This window comes from Gymnodraco acuticeps, unplaced genomic scaffold, assembly GCF_902827175.1.
Source record: "Gymnodraco acuticeps unplaced genomic scaffold, fGymAcu1.1, whole genome shotgun sequence".
Lineage (NCBI taxonomy): Eukaryota > Metazoa > Chordata > Actinopteri > Perciformes > Bathydraconidae > Gymnodraco > Gymnodraco acuticeps.
The window spans coordinates 374,292-392,088 of NW_022991713.1; the positions used below are offsets into that span (position 1 = coordinate 374,292).

General features: G+C 41.7%; 1 protein-coding gene across 2 annotated transcripts in view; it reads left to right on the forward strand.

Moving 5' to 3' along the window:
• The first annotated feature begins 1,434 nt into the window (after positions 1-1,434).
• Positions 1,435-17,797, forward strand: part of ppp3cb (protein phosphatase 3, catalytic subunit, beta isozyme) — a 35,885-nt gene continuing 19,522 nt past the window's right edge. For both annotated transcript variants that reach the window (XM_034198946.1, XM_034198947.1), the window contains exons 1-2: positions 1,435-1,596; positions 12,842-13,042. In XM_034198946.1, the coding sequence (XP_034054837.1) occupies positions 1,572-1,596; positions 12,842-13,042 (226 nt within the window). In that variant the 5' untranslated portion in view covers positions 1,435-1,571. The remainder of the gene's footprint in view (positions 1,597-12,841; positions 13,043-17,797) is intronic.

Consider the following 17,797-nt stretch of genomic DNA (forward strand, 5'->3'; position numbering starts at 1 on the left):
GAAAGAGATGTCAATCAGCAAAATCGAGCAAGGGGGGCCAGAGATATGGAAAATCCACCCAAATTACCCCAGAAGTTTTTTTTGCTAAATCTCCCTAAAAAGGTCAAATTTCACTTGTTTTGCATCAATCTTGATACAGGGTACTTATTATATGTTGTAGTTTGGATTCCTAAAGCTTTTAGTCTATCATCCCATCATTCAAGGGTGGTTTGCACTATGTCATTCTTTTTTTTAGACGGACACAATAATTTACATTTTTTTACTGTGTTCAATCTGAATTTACTTTAAAATAAAAACATCTATATTGATTCTGACACTTCTACATCCAACTCACAGATGTAACCTTGCTTTGAGAAAAAAGATTATTAATTTAACCCTTTTAGAAGGGAAGATATGGTCATTTGTTCTGGGAATGAGACCTGAAAAACAGGCTCGGGGCTTAACAGGTTAAAAGTTGTATTTATCATCGGAATTTGGCGAAAGTTTAATATTCTAAAAACCAAGACTATGTTTATTTGAAATCAGATGAAAACAAACTGTCACGGACCCTGCCGTGTTATCTATGATTACTATACGCTTTTCATTCATAATTTCACTGGGAGGGAGGGGTGACATTCCCCTTATTGTGGAATAAGTGGAATGCAGAGACAGACAGGCTGTCTTTATTACATTACATGTCACTTGTTAGACGCTTTTATCCAAAGCGATTTACATACTCAATACTGTGGACAATCCAGGAGCAATTTTGGGTGAAGTGTCTTGCAGGCACACAACGACATGCTGACTGCAGTGGGGTTTGAACCTGTGACCACCTGATCCAAATATACTGCATCCACATGATGGCAGTGTGAGTCTGCGTCTGTGTATGCGTTCCCGCGTGTGCGTGAATCTGCGTGGGAGTTCCTTGTTTCGCCATTCCGGGGTGTTGCCAACTGACGGAGAGAGGCGTCCTGGAAAGGCAGAGCCTGCGCGTCTCTCCTCACTCCAAGGCATCTCTTCGCCCTCTTAATCCCCCCAGAGTCTCCTCCATCACTACACATTACCCAACGTGATGACACACAAATAACACATTTGGGATCCAAGCATGCCAACACAGCAGCTTGGTACCCGCCTATTTGTTTAAGTTTGCATCCCTGTAGCACAAGTGTGTATCATTAGCACGTTTTTTTAAATTTGAGTCCATCCCTTTTTTCTTATTCTAGCACCATAATAAAAGAAGCCTGTGCTTTTGAACCTATTTAGGGGAAAGGGGGGGGGGGTATCCATAATCGGGGTCTTCCCGATTGGTTATTCTATTATAATTCACCCCCTCACCAAGGCATTACCCCATTTTCTAACGAGGGGGGATTTCTCCTCCTCTATGTATAGCCAGAACTATTGTGTGACACCCTGTGCTGCTGCATACACGCGAGCTCCATTTACGCGCTCCACGCCTAGCGGTGGTTTCGCGTTACTGAATAATAACACCCTACAGAGGCACACAACCGAGAGTGATAGAGAGAGGGAAAGGCAGGGAAGGGAGAGAGTGGAGATGAGCGTCTTGTTCCAATGAAACATCAAGAAGTGTGACAATGACAGCGAAAGCCAGACATAAAGGTAAATACGCGTAAACTGCTATCGTTGGTGTTGTGGTGCTGCTGTGGATGTGGATTGTGTCACGGGATGATGTTGCAATGTAAGCAGCGATGTAAGGCGAGAGGAGGATGCTATGGGGGACTTGTGACTCGGAGGCTGAATTATGTTTTGTTAGCTTTCTGTCTTGGTGTTAATTGACTGTAAATGCGCGTCTTTGTGGTGATCAAAGGTGGTATTAGCGATGTAGTTATATTCTCGCCAAATCTTGAGTCAGGTCATCGATAGGTTGACACGGCAGGTAGGCTGGTAACTTTGCCAGGCCGAGTGCACACCTTCAGACCCGCGAGTTTGGTTTTAATCCTCCAGGCCTATTAGATTAAATCTACTTGATGTGACGTTTAAAAACCACGAGTGCTCATGGTGGATTTAAGAGTCGACGTTTTCTCTGTAAGGCCTGAATATCAGCGGGTGATTTATGCTTCTCCCGTGCGTACCGCTCCTCCACGAAAAAGGTCTCCCTGGCTTCCCCCTCTCGCTTCCCTGGGTGTCAAATGAGAGAGAAAATGTGAGTGCAGGGATGCTGCGTATACCCGTGCACATGCAGCCGGCTGACGACCATGCCTACTGCTCTAATGGTGTTATTGCCTCACCGGATCATGGCATATTTAATGTGTATGAGAGGGTCTGTTTCAGGCGTTTTACGCGTGGGCGGCTGTAGCCTATATGGGGTAGGCGAAGAGGGGGCTCCGCTCGGGTTATGATCCGCGGAGCTTGCACAGATTGCCGTGTTTATCGGGTCACAACAAGGCACACGCACACATGCCACAGTCACATGCGACGGTGCATGTCTCCCCCCTTAATAAACTCTCAAGGTCTCTCTGCCGGAAGAAGCGGAGCTGACAGTTGGATGCGTCGCTCGGGCATGCCCCGGTATTCCGTGCGTGCGTCGTGCCTTGGAAGGGGCTGGGGGGCAAGCTGGGGCTCTTGCAGTTTTTGCACGTACGACTTCTGTACTGCATGTGTTCGCGCCTATAGCCAGTGTGTGTTAAACTGCATGTATGGTATAGTGCAGGGGCGGTGCTACGAAATCTGGATTCCCTTCAATTAACTGACTGCGATTCAATTAACACTCCCCCCCATGCATCCACTAGTTATCTGCCTTACCCCACAACTCCGTAGCTTGCCCCTCACATATATTTTCATTTATATATACAGTCTATTATCTTTACTAATCTTTATTTCTGTGTGCATGTGTGTTGTAATGCAGCTGGGCTACTGAAGCTCAGCTGCCTCAACCCTGGAACAAACTAAACAGCCTCCTCATGCATCATCCATCACACAGACACACACACACACACACACACACACACACACACACACACACACACACACACACACACACACACACACACACACACACACACAAATGCACCTTCTGTAACAAACACGCAGCCAGACAACACAGCCATTCATCAGTCAGGTGGGGATGATTTAGTGCGAGCTGGAGAGAGATGGGGGGCATCAGTCAACGAGACGTCACTCGTGGTGGATGGACTGTGCCGGGTAGTTCCCCCACCTTATGGATTTTTAGTGATATTCAGCGGAGAGGAGAGCAAAGCGATGGAGCCAAAGGACAGGCGAGAGGAATGGACAGAGAGTGTGGGGGCGAGGTGAGGGAGAGAGGAAGGAGAGAATGTGACAAGGTCACGGAGGAGGTAAAGTAGCCAGAGCGAGAGAAAGAGGGGGATGGAGGGATGGAGGATGAGACAGAGGGGGAGAAAAAAGGAGAAGAGGGAGGCGAGCAAAAGAAGAAAAAACATGTTTCACTTCACACTGCTGAGTGGCAGGGCAGCATCCTCTGACTTAACCAATGGACTAACACCCCATGTAAAACCTGTCGGTGTGTGTGAAAAACAAGCAGCCCAAATGTTAAAATGTGACTCTTAGATATGAGTTTTGTTCAATAACTTGTATTAAGGTTGTCTCCAACAAACTTCATTATTCACAGTAGGGCAGGCTAGAGCAGGACAGTATATTTTGAGAGATATTGTAGAAAAAAGAAATGAAAAAAATTACCCGGTACCAAAAGTGTAGTAAAAAGAAAACACATGGCATTACAAAGCGCATACAGTTTACCTGCTGTGGAAATTGGCAGTGTTATGTAAGAGTGGAGAATAAGAGCACTTTGTAGTGTAAATTGAATACCTGAGACAAGCAATTTGGGGAGGCCTCTTTTGGTTTTGGCTTTAGAAGGACATCAAATAATACAGTGATACACGCTTGCTACAAACATGTAGGACAAGAGTGAAAGGGTGAATACCTTTCAATATTTTGCAACCCAATTGCTTTTTCTCACAGTGGATATGTTGACGTGTCGAACGATGTGAATCATAACCGTTATCATGGATGTGTTTCATTTAGCCCTGATAATGTGCCTGCTCACTCACTGACATTGCCCACTTGTTCACCTAAATGTAAGCTAGTAGTGTAAATTAGCTGTCATTTTCCTTCTATGAAAAGTCGAGCTTTGTAGTGTAAGAAAGACAATGATAGCAATGATAATAGAGTGGAATCAGCACATTAAAATCATTATCCAACACACAATTTATTGCAGTTTATTACAGTTCATGATGACTGTAATGGCTCTTAAATGAGTCTTGAGTTAACATAAATGCGCATACAAACGAATCCTAACTGCAAGTATTTACTTTCTATTACTAAATTGGACATGGTGTAGTCTGTTAAAAACAAGGCACACCTAATCCACAAGAGTGGAGTATCTTTGCTGATTTGTCTTCATCTCTTTGAGTATTCCACATTTGGAATCCAGTCTCTGACTTGTCACTTTTATGATACTATCTGTCACATGGTTAATTAGCATTCTGTGTGTGCTGCCAAATGTTTTGTCATATATTGGATAGTGTGCCAGTGCACTAAAGCGCCTGAGAAAACAAATAAGAGATAATTTGATCCTTCCCGGAATCTTGTTCACCTAGTCTGTGGGCTCCTGCAGACTTTTGTCAACTAAATAGCGTTGCAAGTGTGCAAGATGCAAAAACATACAGATACAAATGTACAGTTGGTAGTTTGAATCAAAATGAAGTTCAAATTTGAATATGGTCATGGTCCGTGAAGGGATCATTGCTTCCCTCTGTCTGCTCCCTTTACGCCATTGGCCCAATTTGGTGTCACAGAACTGTAGAGATGTGGATTCGGAAAAAAGTTGAAGGCTGTGTTCAGATTAGGTTGATTAGATGTAAGATGTGTGTTGGGTTTAGTCCAGGTATGAGACTCGGAAGTATGGGGGAAGAAGTGTGGAAGGGGTCATTAACACCGCCCTCACTTGATGCCCATCGAATCATATCTTCAATCATATCCTCAGACAGCAATCTGGATTTAATTGTGGGCCGTATACAGAAAGATATTAGTCATACTCCAATGCACAGTTTTTGATTAGTTAAGCTGCAGAAGATCTGTGTTTCTAGACATAGAAAGGTAATTGACACTACTTCTGAAATGGACCAATATAAATAATGAGTATATTAAGTCTATTTTGTTGCTAATACTTTTGTACTTTTACTTGGGTCACATATTGATGCAGGACTTGTACTTGTAACAAAGTATTCCTTCCCTTTGTAACTTCTACTTTTACTGAAGTACAAGATCTCAGTACTTCTCACTTCTGCCTTTAACCTCTATTACAGTGCATGGCCTATAAGCAAGCACGTAAAATATGACTATGTTGTGTGTAAACCTCTTAATAAGTTACAATGGAGAAATTGGTCATATTGGTTTCCCCTCATGGCAATAAGGCTCACTTAATGCGGGATGTACATCTAATATCAGGATGGTACAAACAAAATAAATGGTTAAATGTTGGTTATCGTGAAAAGAGACAAAGACAATTTCACTAACTTTGGTGGACACCTGGTGTTTAAAGTTGGATGGAAAATGTGCATATAGTGCAACTTACTAAAAATATGCTCAGACAATAGTTTAGTAATATATTATAAAAAATAACTGTGAGCCATTTTAAAACACTGACCAAAGTTTGGCCTTTCAGACATTATTAAAAACCTTGTTGACTCCACAGGCATAGCCAGCTGGCCTCTCATTGAGAAAATACCCATTCCGAGATACAATGTGCAAAGGCAGAATGTATACTGTAGGTTGTAACTTGTAACTTTCTAAACATATCAATGAACCTGTGAAGAGTACTCACGAAGCTGAGTGGAGCCCTATTAAATATGCACACCCCCCCCCCCACACACACACACACACACAAACACATGCATACACATCACCTCTGGCAATGCTCGGGGCACACTGGGCATATTTCCTTGTAGTGTAACATGCTGTCCCATTCCCTCACACTTCCCTCGAGTACCTTGTGAGCTTTGGTGGGTGTGCGTTGGATTTTGGTGTTCTCCTTGTGAGACAGGGTTTCCACCTTGACAGGTCTGTGTGCCCTGTGGGGAGGGTGGCAGGGCAAGGGCTATTTATAAAGTAGGTACTCCAGAGAGATCAAGAGAGGAAGAGGCAGAGAGAAAGGGATTGTCTAATGAGGACAGGCTGTTAGGGGATGGGCTCTTTTTTCTGTTCATGTGTGTGTATGTGTGTGTGCGCGGGTACACAGATGGTCCTTCATGTGTGTACTGTACATTAATTGAACAACTTCAAACGCATCCTTCGTTGTCCCCCCACCACCACCTTCAAAGACCCATGGATCTATGTTAGCGGATCTGGGTCAAAGATGGTAGATAAACAGAGGCTCACACCACACACACACACACACACACACACCACACACACACACACACACACACACACACACACACACACACACACACACACACACACATACACACACACACACACACACACACACACACACACACACACACACACACACTCTTTATGCTTGTGAACAGTCATATTTCTCCTTTCTCATACACCCCAATGTTTACTCTCCGTCTTCTCATTAGCTGCACTCGTTCGTAAACCCCTCAGTTTATCCCTCCTTAATTTGTTCATATGTTCATAGAGAGACAGGCAGTGGGATCAAGTGATAAGGGGAGATGTGTGTGTCAGAATACCTTTATTCGTGTTACAGCAAGTAAAGAGCCAAATAAAGTTTAATATCAATCAAGAAGCATGCATACAAATATTCAAATATAGTGATCAATTTAGGTGAGGTCCTGCAGAGGGCACACATCTAACACACACACACACACACACACACACACACACACACACACACACACACACACACACACACACACACACACACAGGCGTGCCATTATTTCTGGTTGTTGGCGCTGGATGAACACCAGACGGATACAGTCTGCTCAGGCACAGTATTGCACTGTAATGACTAGATTCATGCATTTAGCACATGTTCCCACAGTATGTGCTTCTGTAAATACTTTATATGAATACAGATTTTACCACGTCAGTTATAGCAGTTTAAATGACTGGTTTATGTATTGCTCAGCACTTAACATGAATTCATTTTCTTTGCAATAATCTGACAGCCAGAGGGTATAACTAGAAACTTTTCAATATCCTCATGAAACTTTACCTAATGTTGTGTTTCAATGTGAAAACAAGGCATAGGCTAAGTTAGGCTAATGCTAACCTTTAGTGAATGAAGGAGAAAAGTGCAAACACAAATAGACAAAGTTAGTCAAATAAACTCTTAAGTATGTATTTTTTGATGTTGTGTTATCAACCGTCTAACAGAAGACGTGTTATGGAAGCTAAATAGCCCAGACATCTCAATTATAGTAGTGAATCAACAACAATGTTTTAGCCTGTAGTGTCTCACCCTTATTGAGGTACCAATATAGTTTTTGGCAACATTTGTGGACAGACACAAATGAGGACAGATGGATCATGGGTGACTCCTTCAGTCATTCCTGCAATCTGTCAGCTTCTCACTTGCTGTCACTCCCTCTGTCCTGCACCCCTGTCGTATTGAATGGTGTTCCTGTGCTATTGAAACTGATTGAATATCCCCATAATTAACTTTAGCCATTAGGGAGGATGCACACAATAACAAAGTGATTCTGATCAGATTCTGCTCCAGTTAGGCTATTAGGCCAGCCCAAACACATTTAGGAGATTTGGTTGAAAGCTGTGTCATAGATTTTCTCCCTGGCTCCCCCCTCCCTGCACTCTGATGTGGAGATTTTTGGCTGAGCTGGCACCTTTTGGCGCTTAATAAATTCCACACCAGGGAGTGCAGCTACATTAGAGGAGAAGCTGAAAATGCTTTCACCTCTTTGCTCATCTTACACCCCCTGGTCCAGCTCACTGCAGACACACACATTGATGCATTATGTGATTGTGAAAAGGATAGTTCTGTTTTATTCCATGTGGCTGCACCTCAGAAAGTGTTCACTGTGTTCATCATCTGTAATCGGACAAGATAACGCTTAGAGTGCAATGTCAGAGTTCCCCTCACAAGGTTGAAACACATCACAAAGTGTTTAAAAAGGCTTTAGAGCAGCATTTGAAAGACATACTTTCCACCTTCACTTAACTCAGGTAGTGGGGCACTCACTGTACGCCAAGCTAACATCTTTGAGCTAACATCTTTGAGCTAACATCTTTGAGCTAACACTGCTAATACTGTGTCCGGTAGATAGCTAACTTTCAACTACGGTCGTTTGGCAAGGTATTCAAAAGCCAAACCCTTTGGACTCATACTGCTCAAAATGGACAGATAAAGTTATTATATATCATAATTAATATTTTAACCTATTAGCTTTAAGCTAGGTCTGGCAGATTTGTATTGTAGGCTAGGGCCACCCTTATTATTAGCTTCCAGTTGATTCTGTTTGTCTCAGTCAAGGTTATACCCATTGTAAAATATTTGCACTTCATACCTAAACAAAGACTTGAATATTATTTTTAGTAGCTGTCTTACAGTCAAACCGGATGACACTGTGTGATATGTTTCAAACTAGAAATGTTTTCCACCTTCAGCTTGCATAATTATGTATGTATTCCTGTAACGTGCTTTTCAGGGACGTTTCTTAGCTCAATAGTGTTGACCATACAAAACACGTGGCTAAATACGTCTGAGACAACCTTGTCAAGACGTGGGAGTGATTTGATCACAATGCGTCTTGATGGTAGCTTACACTTGTCGGCTAATTACCTCCGTGCACTTGTGATCCTATCACCAAGTACCAAGTGTAAAGAGGGTTGGCCTTATGTGTAACAGTTAATGTTCTCTTTAGAAAAACTAGACAATAATATCCGACTGAGCTAAAAGAAGATGAGTTCCACTAGAGAAGCATGAAGGTTGAGTGCTACTGAGGAAAATTCCCCCTCTCTGAGAGATATCATAGTGGTTGAAACACAACTGAGTCATACTCGGTGTTGAAATGGAGGTAAGTCTGTATTCTTTACACTAAAGACAGTGTTGGGTTCAAGTTTACCATAGAAAGACTTATTTCAGGATAATTCCCACAGTTTAGGTATGTGCATTTGAGAGCATTGCAAGCTTTACCAATCTAAACCAACCAATCTTTCTATGGTTTGTTGATGAGGTTGTTTTCTCAACAACAGTTGCAAAGAAAGCAGAAAACCCCTGCTGCTTGTTTTTCTCGCTGCAAAGCCTGCGTCATCGCTCGTGCAACAAGAAACTACCCAGACTTGTGATAAATCTCCCGTCTCAAAAACAACTAAGTTGGTTACACCAACACTTAGAACTACTCAGCATTTTGAGCAGTCTGTGGGCATAATTTGTTCATCTTAAAACTCAAGAACACAATGTGTCTGGGGTCTGTTCTTTTTGTCATCCCGAAATGTCACACAGTAATCCTATGTTTATTCATTTGATTACTGATTTTAGGAGCTCAACCTTTGTTTGCCTAAAGAAAGCAAACTGTTCTTTCTCATATTCCCATATACAACTAAAATGTACTCATTAGTGAAATCGTATTGATTAATCACAAGGATTTAAGAGAGAAACCCAACATTTCCAATGATTTCACCCTTTTTTTAAGAGGTCAGTACGTATAATAATCTAGGATTATTTAGCCACGTAGCAGCATGTCTAGCTACTTTTTACAGATTATAATATTTGAACTTCTGGATGGATTGTTATGAAATTTGGTATCTCCATTCATTTTGCCCACTGGATGAGTCTGAACCACTTTGTTTATTCTATGATATTTCTTTTAGTGCTACTATTTGATCAAAATCAATTCTACTATCTGTTCATGCTAGATGGTGACCATAAGAAACATTCCTGCTAAACATTAGCATGTTAGCATCTTAATGTTATTATCTATAGTTAAAGCCTAAATATAATTTGGTCTAGAATGTTAAAGGAAAAAGATACAAATACATAATCCAGGCCTATCAGTTGTCCCACAAACCGGTAACGTGCAATGATAAATTGTACTACTGAATGCATATACTGTAGATTATAAATGTGGGCGCTGTATTAAATATAAATGTGTTTCCTTTGCATTAATGTTGTGCTCAAGGCCTACAAAATTCTGTTGCATAATGCAGAACGCCTTCCATTGTTTTTTAGCGAGATTCCCTATTTTGTGCCAAAAAATGTGATTTGAGGAAGAAGAAGAAGCTGTACCAACATGTTCCACAGATTCCCATTGTAATATTAAATTCAGATGCTTCATAATTTAAATATCTAAACCCCAGACAGCTTTGAGTCTTCCACCTTTTCATGCTCGCTTGAACCTCTCAAGTTTCTCTGAAAGCCAGAAGTGTTTCCCTTAAATTGGGCGCTTATCAAATAGTCAGTCGTCAGGTGCAAAAGACCTTCTTGGTTTGACTCTTCCTCTCTCTCCATCCCCTAACTGCCAAGTATAGTTTTCCCAAGTATCGTTCCTTCCCCAAGCTCTGCTGCTCTCCACTCTCTCATACCTGCCGTACTTTCACACCGCTCACACAATTTACGATGTTCACACTCCTTGTCTCTCTCTCTCTCTCTTTCACACACACCAGGAGCCTCAGTTTGACCTCAAACCAGAATTATAAATACACAGACATTGAGTTCATACATGTGTGCAAGCTTCACAAGAAAACAGTAGCTTTTTTTCAACTGAATCAGTTGTACTTTTTGTAGCACAGCACAGCACTGTACGGGGTCGTACAGTAGTACCAGACAGAACAGTTCAATGATGGAGGCGGATTAACCACATACTGACTGAGCCCTATTGTTTCCTTTTTTTTATAAATAAATATGAAGTCATAAGTAATTATTTTTCTGTCTTTTGTAGTGCAAGTACATATCAGTTGTAATCTGAATGGCAACAGTGGTTATACCATGTAGACCGAGAGAGAGAGAGAGAGAGAGAGAGAGAGAGAGAGAGAGAGAGAGAGAGAGAGAGAGAGAGAGAGAGAGAGAGAGAGAGATGAGAGAGAGAGAGAGAGAGAGAGAGAGAGAGAGAGAGAGAGCCAGGCCTAGTTTTTAGTTTGTGATCTAGGCCATTATCTGTGTTAGCACTGTGGGGCTCCAACAGGCTCTGTGGATCCTGCATAACAATACCTTTTTATGAGCCTGTATGTGTGTGTGTACCACTGTAGTCTCACTCACGCGTATGCGATCATGTGTGTTAACGCCATTGTGCCATACATGATGTACGCATGCGCCCCTGCGCCTCTGCCTTTTGTTTTCTTGCTACTGAGTTTGTTAAACCGCTCGTGTGCGCTTTCACAAGTGTGTCTTTGCATGTGTGTATGTGACTCCTCACGTGCAGCTGTGCGCTCCTGCTGTATCACCCCCGTCGTCAGTCAACCCCCCGCTCCAGCAGCGCCCTGGGGGCCTTCATTATGTAAGAAAGACATTACTGCAGAACAGAGGCAGAGAGGCAGAGAGACATTACTGCAGAACAGAGGCAGGCAGCCCTGATAACTCTGGCAACCCCTGCTTCAATACAACCCACTTAGGCCTTGTTAGAGATTTGGAGGGATAACTGGTCCGCTTTCAAATCTCCGCGCGTTCCTATGAAGCTGGTTATAATACAGGAAGGAATCCATATCTACAAAGTAACCGTTAACAATAATCTACTTTAATGGCAATATGACAATGCAATACAATCATTACAATACAACATGATATATTACAGTTATATTGCAATGCTTAAGGAGTAATGCCGGCTTACTCCTGCTCTAGTCCGCATACTACAGAGCTACTTTCACCCGAGGGCAGCATGTGAAGAAGAGGCCGAACGCCAGGGATCCACCGGATATATACCAGAGTAAGAAGGAGGGGTTTGGTGTTAGGTCAGCTGGTCATCTTTTCAGGTCATCTCATTGGGAGACGCAACGCAGCAGGAAACCCAACAGGCTCACTTTCCAACAAAAGGTCTCAAGGCCTGCATACCTACACCTCCCCCACAGAGCCATAAAACCCTGTTTACTCCAACCAGCCCAGAATGTTTATAGCCATTTGTAGTCCTTACATTTATGAAAGGATAAAACAGAGAAATCAATATAAAACACAAACACAGGTATTGTTTGAACAGTATTCACTTAACTGCTACTGTTGATAAGCACCAGAGAAACCCAAGGGACCTCTCTTAACATCACAAACACTGCAGCTAGATCTAAGTTGAATGCAAATCAGGACATGCTCTCTCCTTCCCCCATCTTCCTTTGTCCTCAAAAACACATGTCAACAGGCCCCAAATGCAGCTCACAGTTTTACCCAAATTATTCCCATTTTAAGCTTATCCATAGTTTGCTAACATGAATAAATACAAATATAACTCTACAGCCTCCATAACACACGTACATAAACGCAGACACACACACACACACACACACACACACACACACACACACACACACACACACACACACACACACCACACACACACACACACACACACACACACACACACACACACACGCACACACATGTAGACACACGCAGAGTCAAAGGCTGCAGCAGAGGTGTGATCATGGTAATGGTGAGGGTTGAGGGCCATTTTTGGGCATCACGATGAAGACGACAGAAAATCTCAATGAATCACATTCTGCATTATAATATATTTTCTTCTCTTTTCTTCTGCATTAACTCCTGTCATTCCCTCCATAATCAAACTTACCATTTATCCATACACCCATTCGAACTCTCCTCCACCTTCTTATCTTAAATATGTGCAAAATGCAATCCACCTTCCTTCCTGCATCATTCATTCTAATCTCTTTCCACATCTTCTCCTCACGTCCATCTCCTTCCTTATCATTTTCAACACTCCCCACCTCAACCTCCAGCGGTCCCCTTGCCCCTGGCCCACCGGCTCACCATGAAGGAGGTGTTTGACGCAGAGGGCCGGCCGCGGGTGGACCTGCTCAAAGCTCACCTTACCAAGGAGGGCCGACTGGAGGAAGCTGTGGCCCTGCGCATCATCGATGAGGGCGCCGCCATCCTGCGCCAGGAGCGCACCATGTTGGACATTGAGGCGCCAGTCACGGGTATGCTATACCAACCCAGTCTCATAAAAAAACGTGTAATAACTACGTTGGTCCACAACGTAGGACGTTGTATTTCTACAAAAACGCCTCTGAAATTGTAAAATCCCTACGTTTTTTTTCACCATTCATTCCAATGGCTGGCGTCTATGTCACGTGATCTTCACATTTCTCCCTGCAGAAGAAAAAAAACATGGCCGAACTTCGTTTTATTCTCGGTGTAAAATGCCTATTTTAAAGTTAGTTTGGCCATTAAAATGCGTTTTGATGTCATTTGATGTGAGAAATATGAGTTGTTATTTCAGATTATGTGTGCAGTGGATGTACATGATCTTTAGTTTGCTAGTTATTACGAAGATTACTACGTTTTCATTGTTACGAAGGTGGTTGCTAGGGACGCTGCTATCGATATTATTTCTGTTATGTTGTGTAACAGTTTAATGGTGTAATCTTTATTGCTACCCCCTTCCCCGTCAATGTATAGTGTTGGTCCACAGCGCAAACGTATTAGTTTAACAAAATCCGCATCTAAAATTGTGGCATAGATACGTTATTTTCCCCTGTGCAATTCCAGTCTCACATCTCACATCACATCGTCATAAACAAATACCGGAAACAGACCGAAATCACTTTATTCCGAGTGTGCTTGCTTTTCTCTTTGAAAGTCATCACATAACGGCATTGTAATACACGGTTCGGCTGCATTAAATATTACATATCTGCCGTAATTCTCTATTTATAGAACCCTGATGAGAAGACTTCTAGACAAACATGAGGAACTGCCGCCAACACTGAAAACGTGACATGGATCATAAATATATCAGCCATTAAACAACATCTTACATTTTTTTTCACACAATACGTCTCCTTGCAGTATCAACACTAATTCGGCGGACTTTTATATTTGATCCAATTGGTAGATAGGCTGTATTTACACCATAAAGGTGCACAGCTGATATAAAGGGACACCTAGTGGTTAAAGCATGTTATTGAATTTCATTATTTTTATCATTAGATATTAATAGGATCCCGATAAAGTATATTCATTACTCGTTATTCTCTACTAATAGTTAATTAAAGACTGTATATAATGATTATTTTGCACATCCCTTTCAAGATTTTCTAAGGTTTATTGACATATCATATACACAAACGGTGTAGTTATGCAATGAATGAAAAACTTTGTGTATACCTCCAGCAATGTTAACTATGTTGAAGCACTTATTTTAAACTGATATTATACATATGTATTATACTCTTATATAAGAGGTATGTAGATAGTATAAGAAATGTGCAGAATATGACAATTTAATGGTGGAGGTACACACATATTGATAGATGTCTTGTAATGCACTGTTGAGGAACCTGCGACCAAAGTTGTTCATCTCCGGCCTTGTCAGGTATTGAACAATCAATAAATAAAGAACACAGAATTATTAAATATAAAACACAGAATTTGTGTGATTATACTAAATGATTTACAAATAAACACCACTGCATATTTACTACTGTTACACATGCTGATGTAACGCAAATGTTTCCAACTTGGGATCAATAAAGTATATCTTATCTTAAGATGATCGATGGCTACTGCCATATTTGCTAAATGTGCCTCTGAACCTTGACAAGTGCATGTTTCAGGCTTATCAATTAAACAACAGGAGGGGTCACAAACATAAGACCAGCTGTTAAATAAAGCTCTTCTGACCTTAGCTGGCATGTGGGTAATGCTACCCATTATGGGCACAAGCAATTTTCACCCATTTATTAATTATATGTTTTACATTTGAGTGTTTCCTATCCCCTAAACCTCCAGGGATGTACACAGTTTAATACTGGCCACTTCTTATTATGGGAAATACGAAAACGTCTTTTAAAACTACAACTCCCAGTAGAGACGTGCCATAGAACATGTTGCGAACATGGTTGCGAAACACAATAGCCAGCATGTGTAGTTCTGGGGACGGGGTGGGGGAGGGGGGGACGGGGTGGACCCGTTCAAATCCAGTTTTGGACAGTCTGCCGTGGTTCCATCCCATTTCAAGTGCTGTTCGACGCTCGGCACACTCTCCAATCACAGAGCTTGAGGACTATCACGGGGTTTGTCAAGCGAAGCGGAGAGAATACTTACTTCCGGGTGTAATATTCTGTAAAGCAAATTAGCTGCTCCGACCCTCGGTCCTGACGGACTCCAACTTGTGTTTATTAATCAAACAAATAAATAAACACAAGGATAATTATGTGTTATTGTTGAGTAAATGGAGAATTGCACAGGGGAAAATAACGTATGCCACAATTTTAGATGCAGATTTTGTTAAACTAATAAGTTTGCGCTGTGGACCAACACTATACATTGACGGGGAAGGGGGTAGCAATAAAGATAACACCATTAAACAGTTACACAACATAACAGAAATAATATCGATAGCAGCATCCCTAGCAACCACCTTGGTGACAATGAAAACGTTGTATAGACACAATTTCCTGAAGTAATCTTCGTAATAACTAGCAAACTAAAGATCATGTACATCCACTGCACACATAATCTGAAATAACAACTCATATTTCTCGCATCAAATGACATCAAAACGCATTTTAATGGCCAAACTAACTTTAAAATAGGCATTTTACACCGAGAATAAAACGAAGTTCGGCCATATATTTTTTTTCTGCAGGGAGAAATTTGAAGATCACGTGACATAGACGCCTACCATTGGAATGAATGGTGAAAAAAAACGTAGGGATCTTACAATTTCAGAGGCGTTTTTGTAGAAATACTACGTCCTACGTTGTGGACCAACGTAGTTATTACACGTTTTTTTGTGAGACTGGGTTAGCTATACTGATGCAGAGTGGAATAACTGAGTGTGGACCAGTCTGTTCTCTGGTGAACAATAACAGGATATTTAGTAGAAAATTGGAACGCTAAAGCATTACAATTGGTACCACCGGTGCAGCAACCTGTTAGCTTAGCCTAGCTTAGCGTAAAGACTGAAGAATGTGGGAAAAAGCTAGCTCAGTTTTGTAACATCTATACATTTTTATAGAGAAAAACATCTAAAAACATTACTTTGCCATTGTAAGAGGTGCTGCACTATGTGCATTTTATTCGCGAAAGGAGCAGTACTTCCTGTAGCTTTAACAATGGTCTTATCCTGTTGCCTAGTAACTACTTCTGGCCAAGCAATATCAGCGGAAATACCTCCCGAACTGCAAGTGTTACACTTAAGACATTGTACGGATTAAACAAACAAGATATTTATATAAATATATAATAGTGTAATAGTATATAACTGTATATTTAAATGTTGCTACCTTTGGACAGAGGCAGGCTAACTCTTTGCACTTATAGGTTGCTGGCTATATTTTAAAGGTCACCTATCATGCTATTTAGGCAATAGCATAGGTCTCAGATATATACAAATATATAAAAAACATGTCTATGAAGTGTTTTGCTCAAAATACCAAACAGATCACCCATTCTAGTCATGCCTCATATCCCTTCATTTCAGCCCTGTTACTAAAGTGCTGATTCGGTGTATAAAGCGTTAAAAAAAGCTTGTTACACATGTTAGTGATGCTTGCTAATGTAAACAAAGACCATATTACGTCCAAAACACGTTGGGCATTGATTCTGATGGCAAATCTGGGTCAGCTTCATTGTACCCCCGTTTGTAGAGATTTGCAGAGGAAATTGATTGACTGAGAGATTGATTGAAAAGAGAGAGAGTTTTATTTTCTGACACTTTGTGAGTTCCCTGACACACCGGGGACACATATTTATGTATAACATACAAAAGTGCATTTTGCATGATAGGTCCCCTTTAATACTTACCTTACAAACAGGATACTGTTCATAAGTCTTCTCGTGTAACTCTTTATAAGAAAATCAATAAGCGTTTTTATCTACAATATTTCTTAAAAAACTGCCTTCAAAATTCCCATTGGGACTCAACGCACAATAATGCTACAATAGAGAGGGATGATACCCTCTTTAATGGTCACACATGCAGAGCACACAGCACACAGTGAAATTTGGCCTCTGCATTTAACCCATCCTAGTACCAGGAGTCTAGTAGGAGCAGTGGGCAGCTATTGTACAGCGCCCGGGGAGCAATGGGAGTGAGGCGGGTGTCCGGTGCCTTGCGCAAGGGCACCACGGCAGGGCAGGAGGTGAACTGGGACCTCTCCAAGTAGCAGTCCATACTCCATATTTTAGGTCTGGTCCGGGACTTGAACCGGCAACCCTACAGCTCCCAGTCCAGTGCTAGTGGAGCCTTGCAGCGGCCTTGCTCAGCCATTGACACAGCCTGGTTAATGTTTCTGTTTATCTCTGCATGTATGTGTGCTCGTTTATGCAAATGCGAGCGATGAGATAATTCTGTGTGGGAACATGGCTCGGCTTTCACAGGTACAGATCCCCGGAGACAAGGACAGGCAGACAGGCAGGCGGAGAGACAGTTGATCATAAGCTGCTTAGTGCAGAGCTTCACAAACCAGCCCATTCCCAATGAACAACATATTGATTAGTTTCCAAGTTTCTCCACGTCTACAGATTCTGACCTATGATTCTGACCCAGAATCATTTTTGCTTATAGATTTTTTGATATTAAACTACAGGAGAAGAGAGCAGGTTTCTGTAGGCAGGGTCTCTAAGCAGATGTAATGTCGAGGAGATGTACAAAACATTTCAAGCAGTCTCCCTAGAAATGCTCTAAGATAAGTCGAGTGAACGGACAGGTACTGTAGATGGAGGGC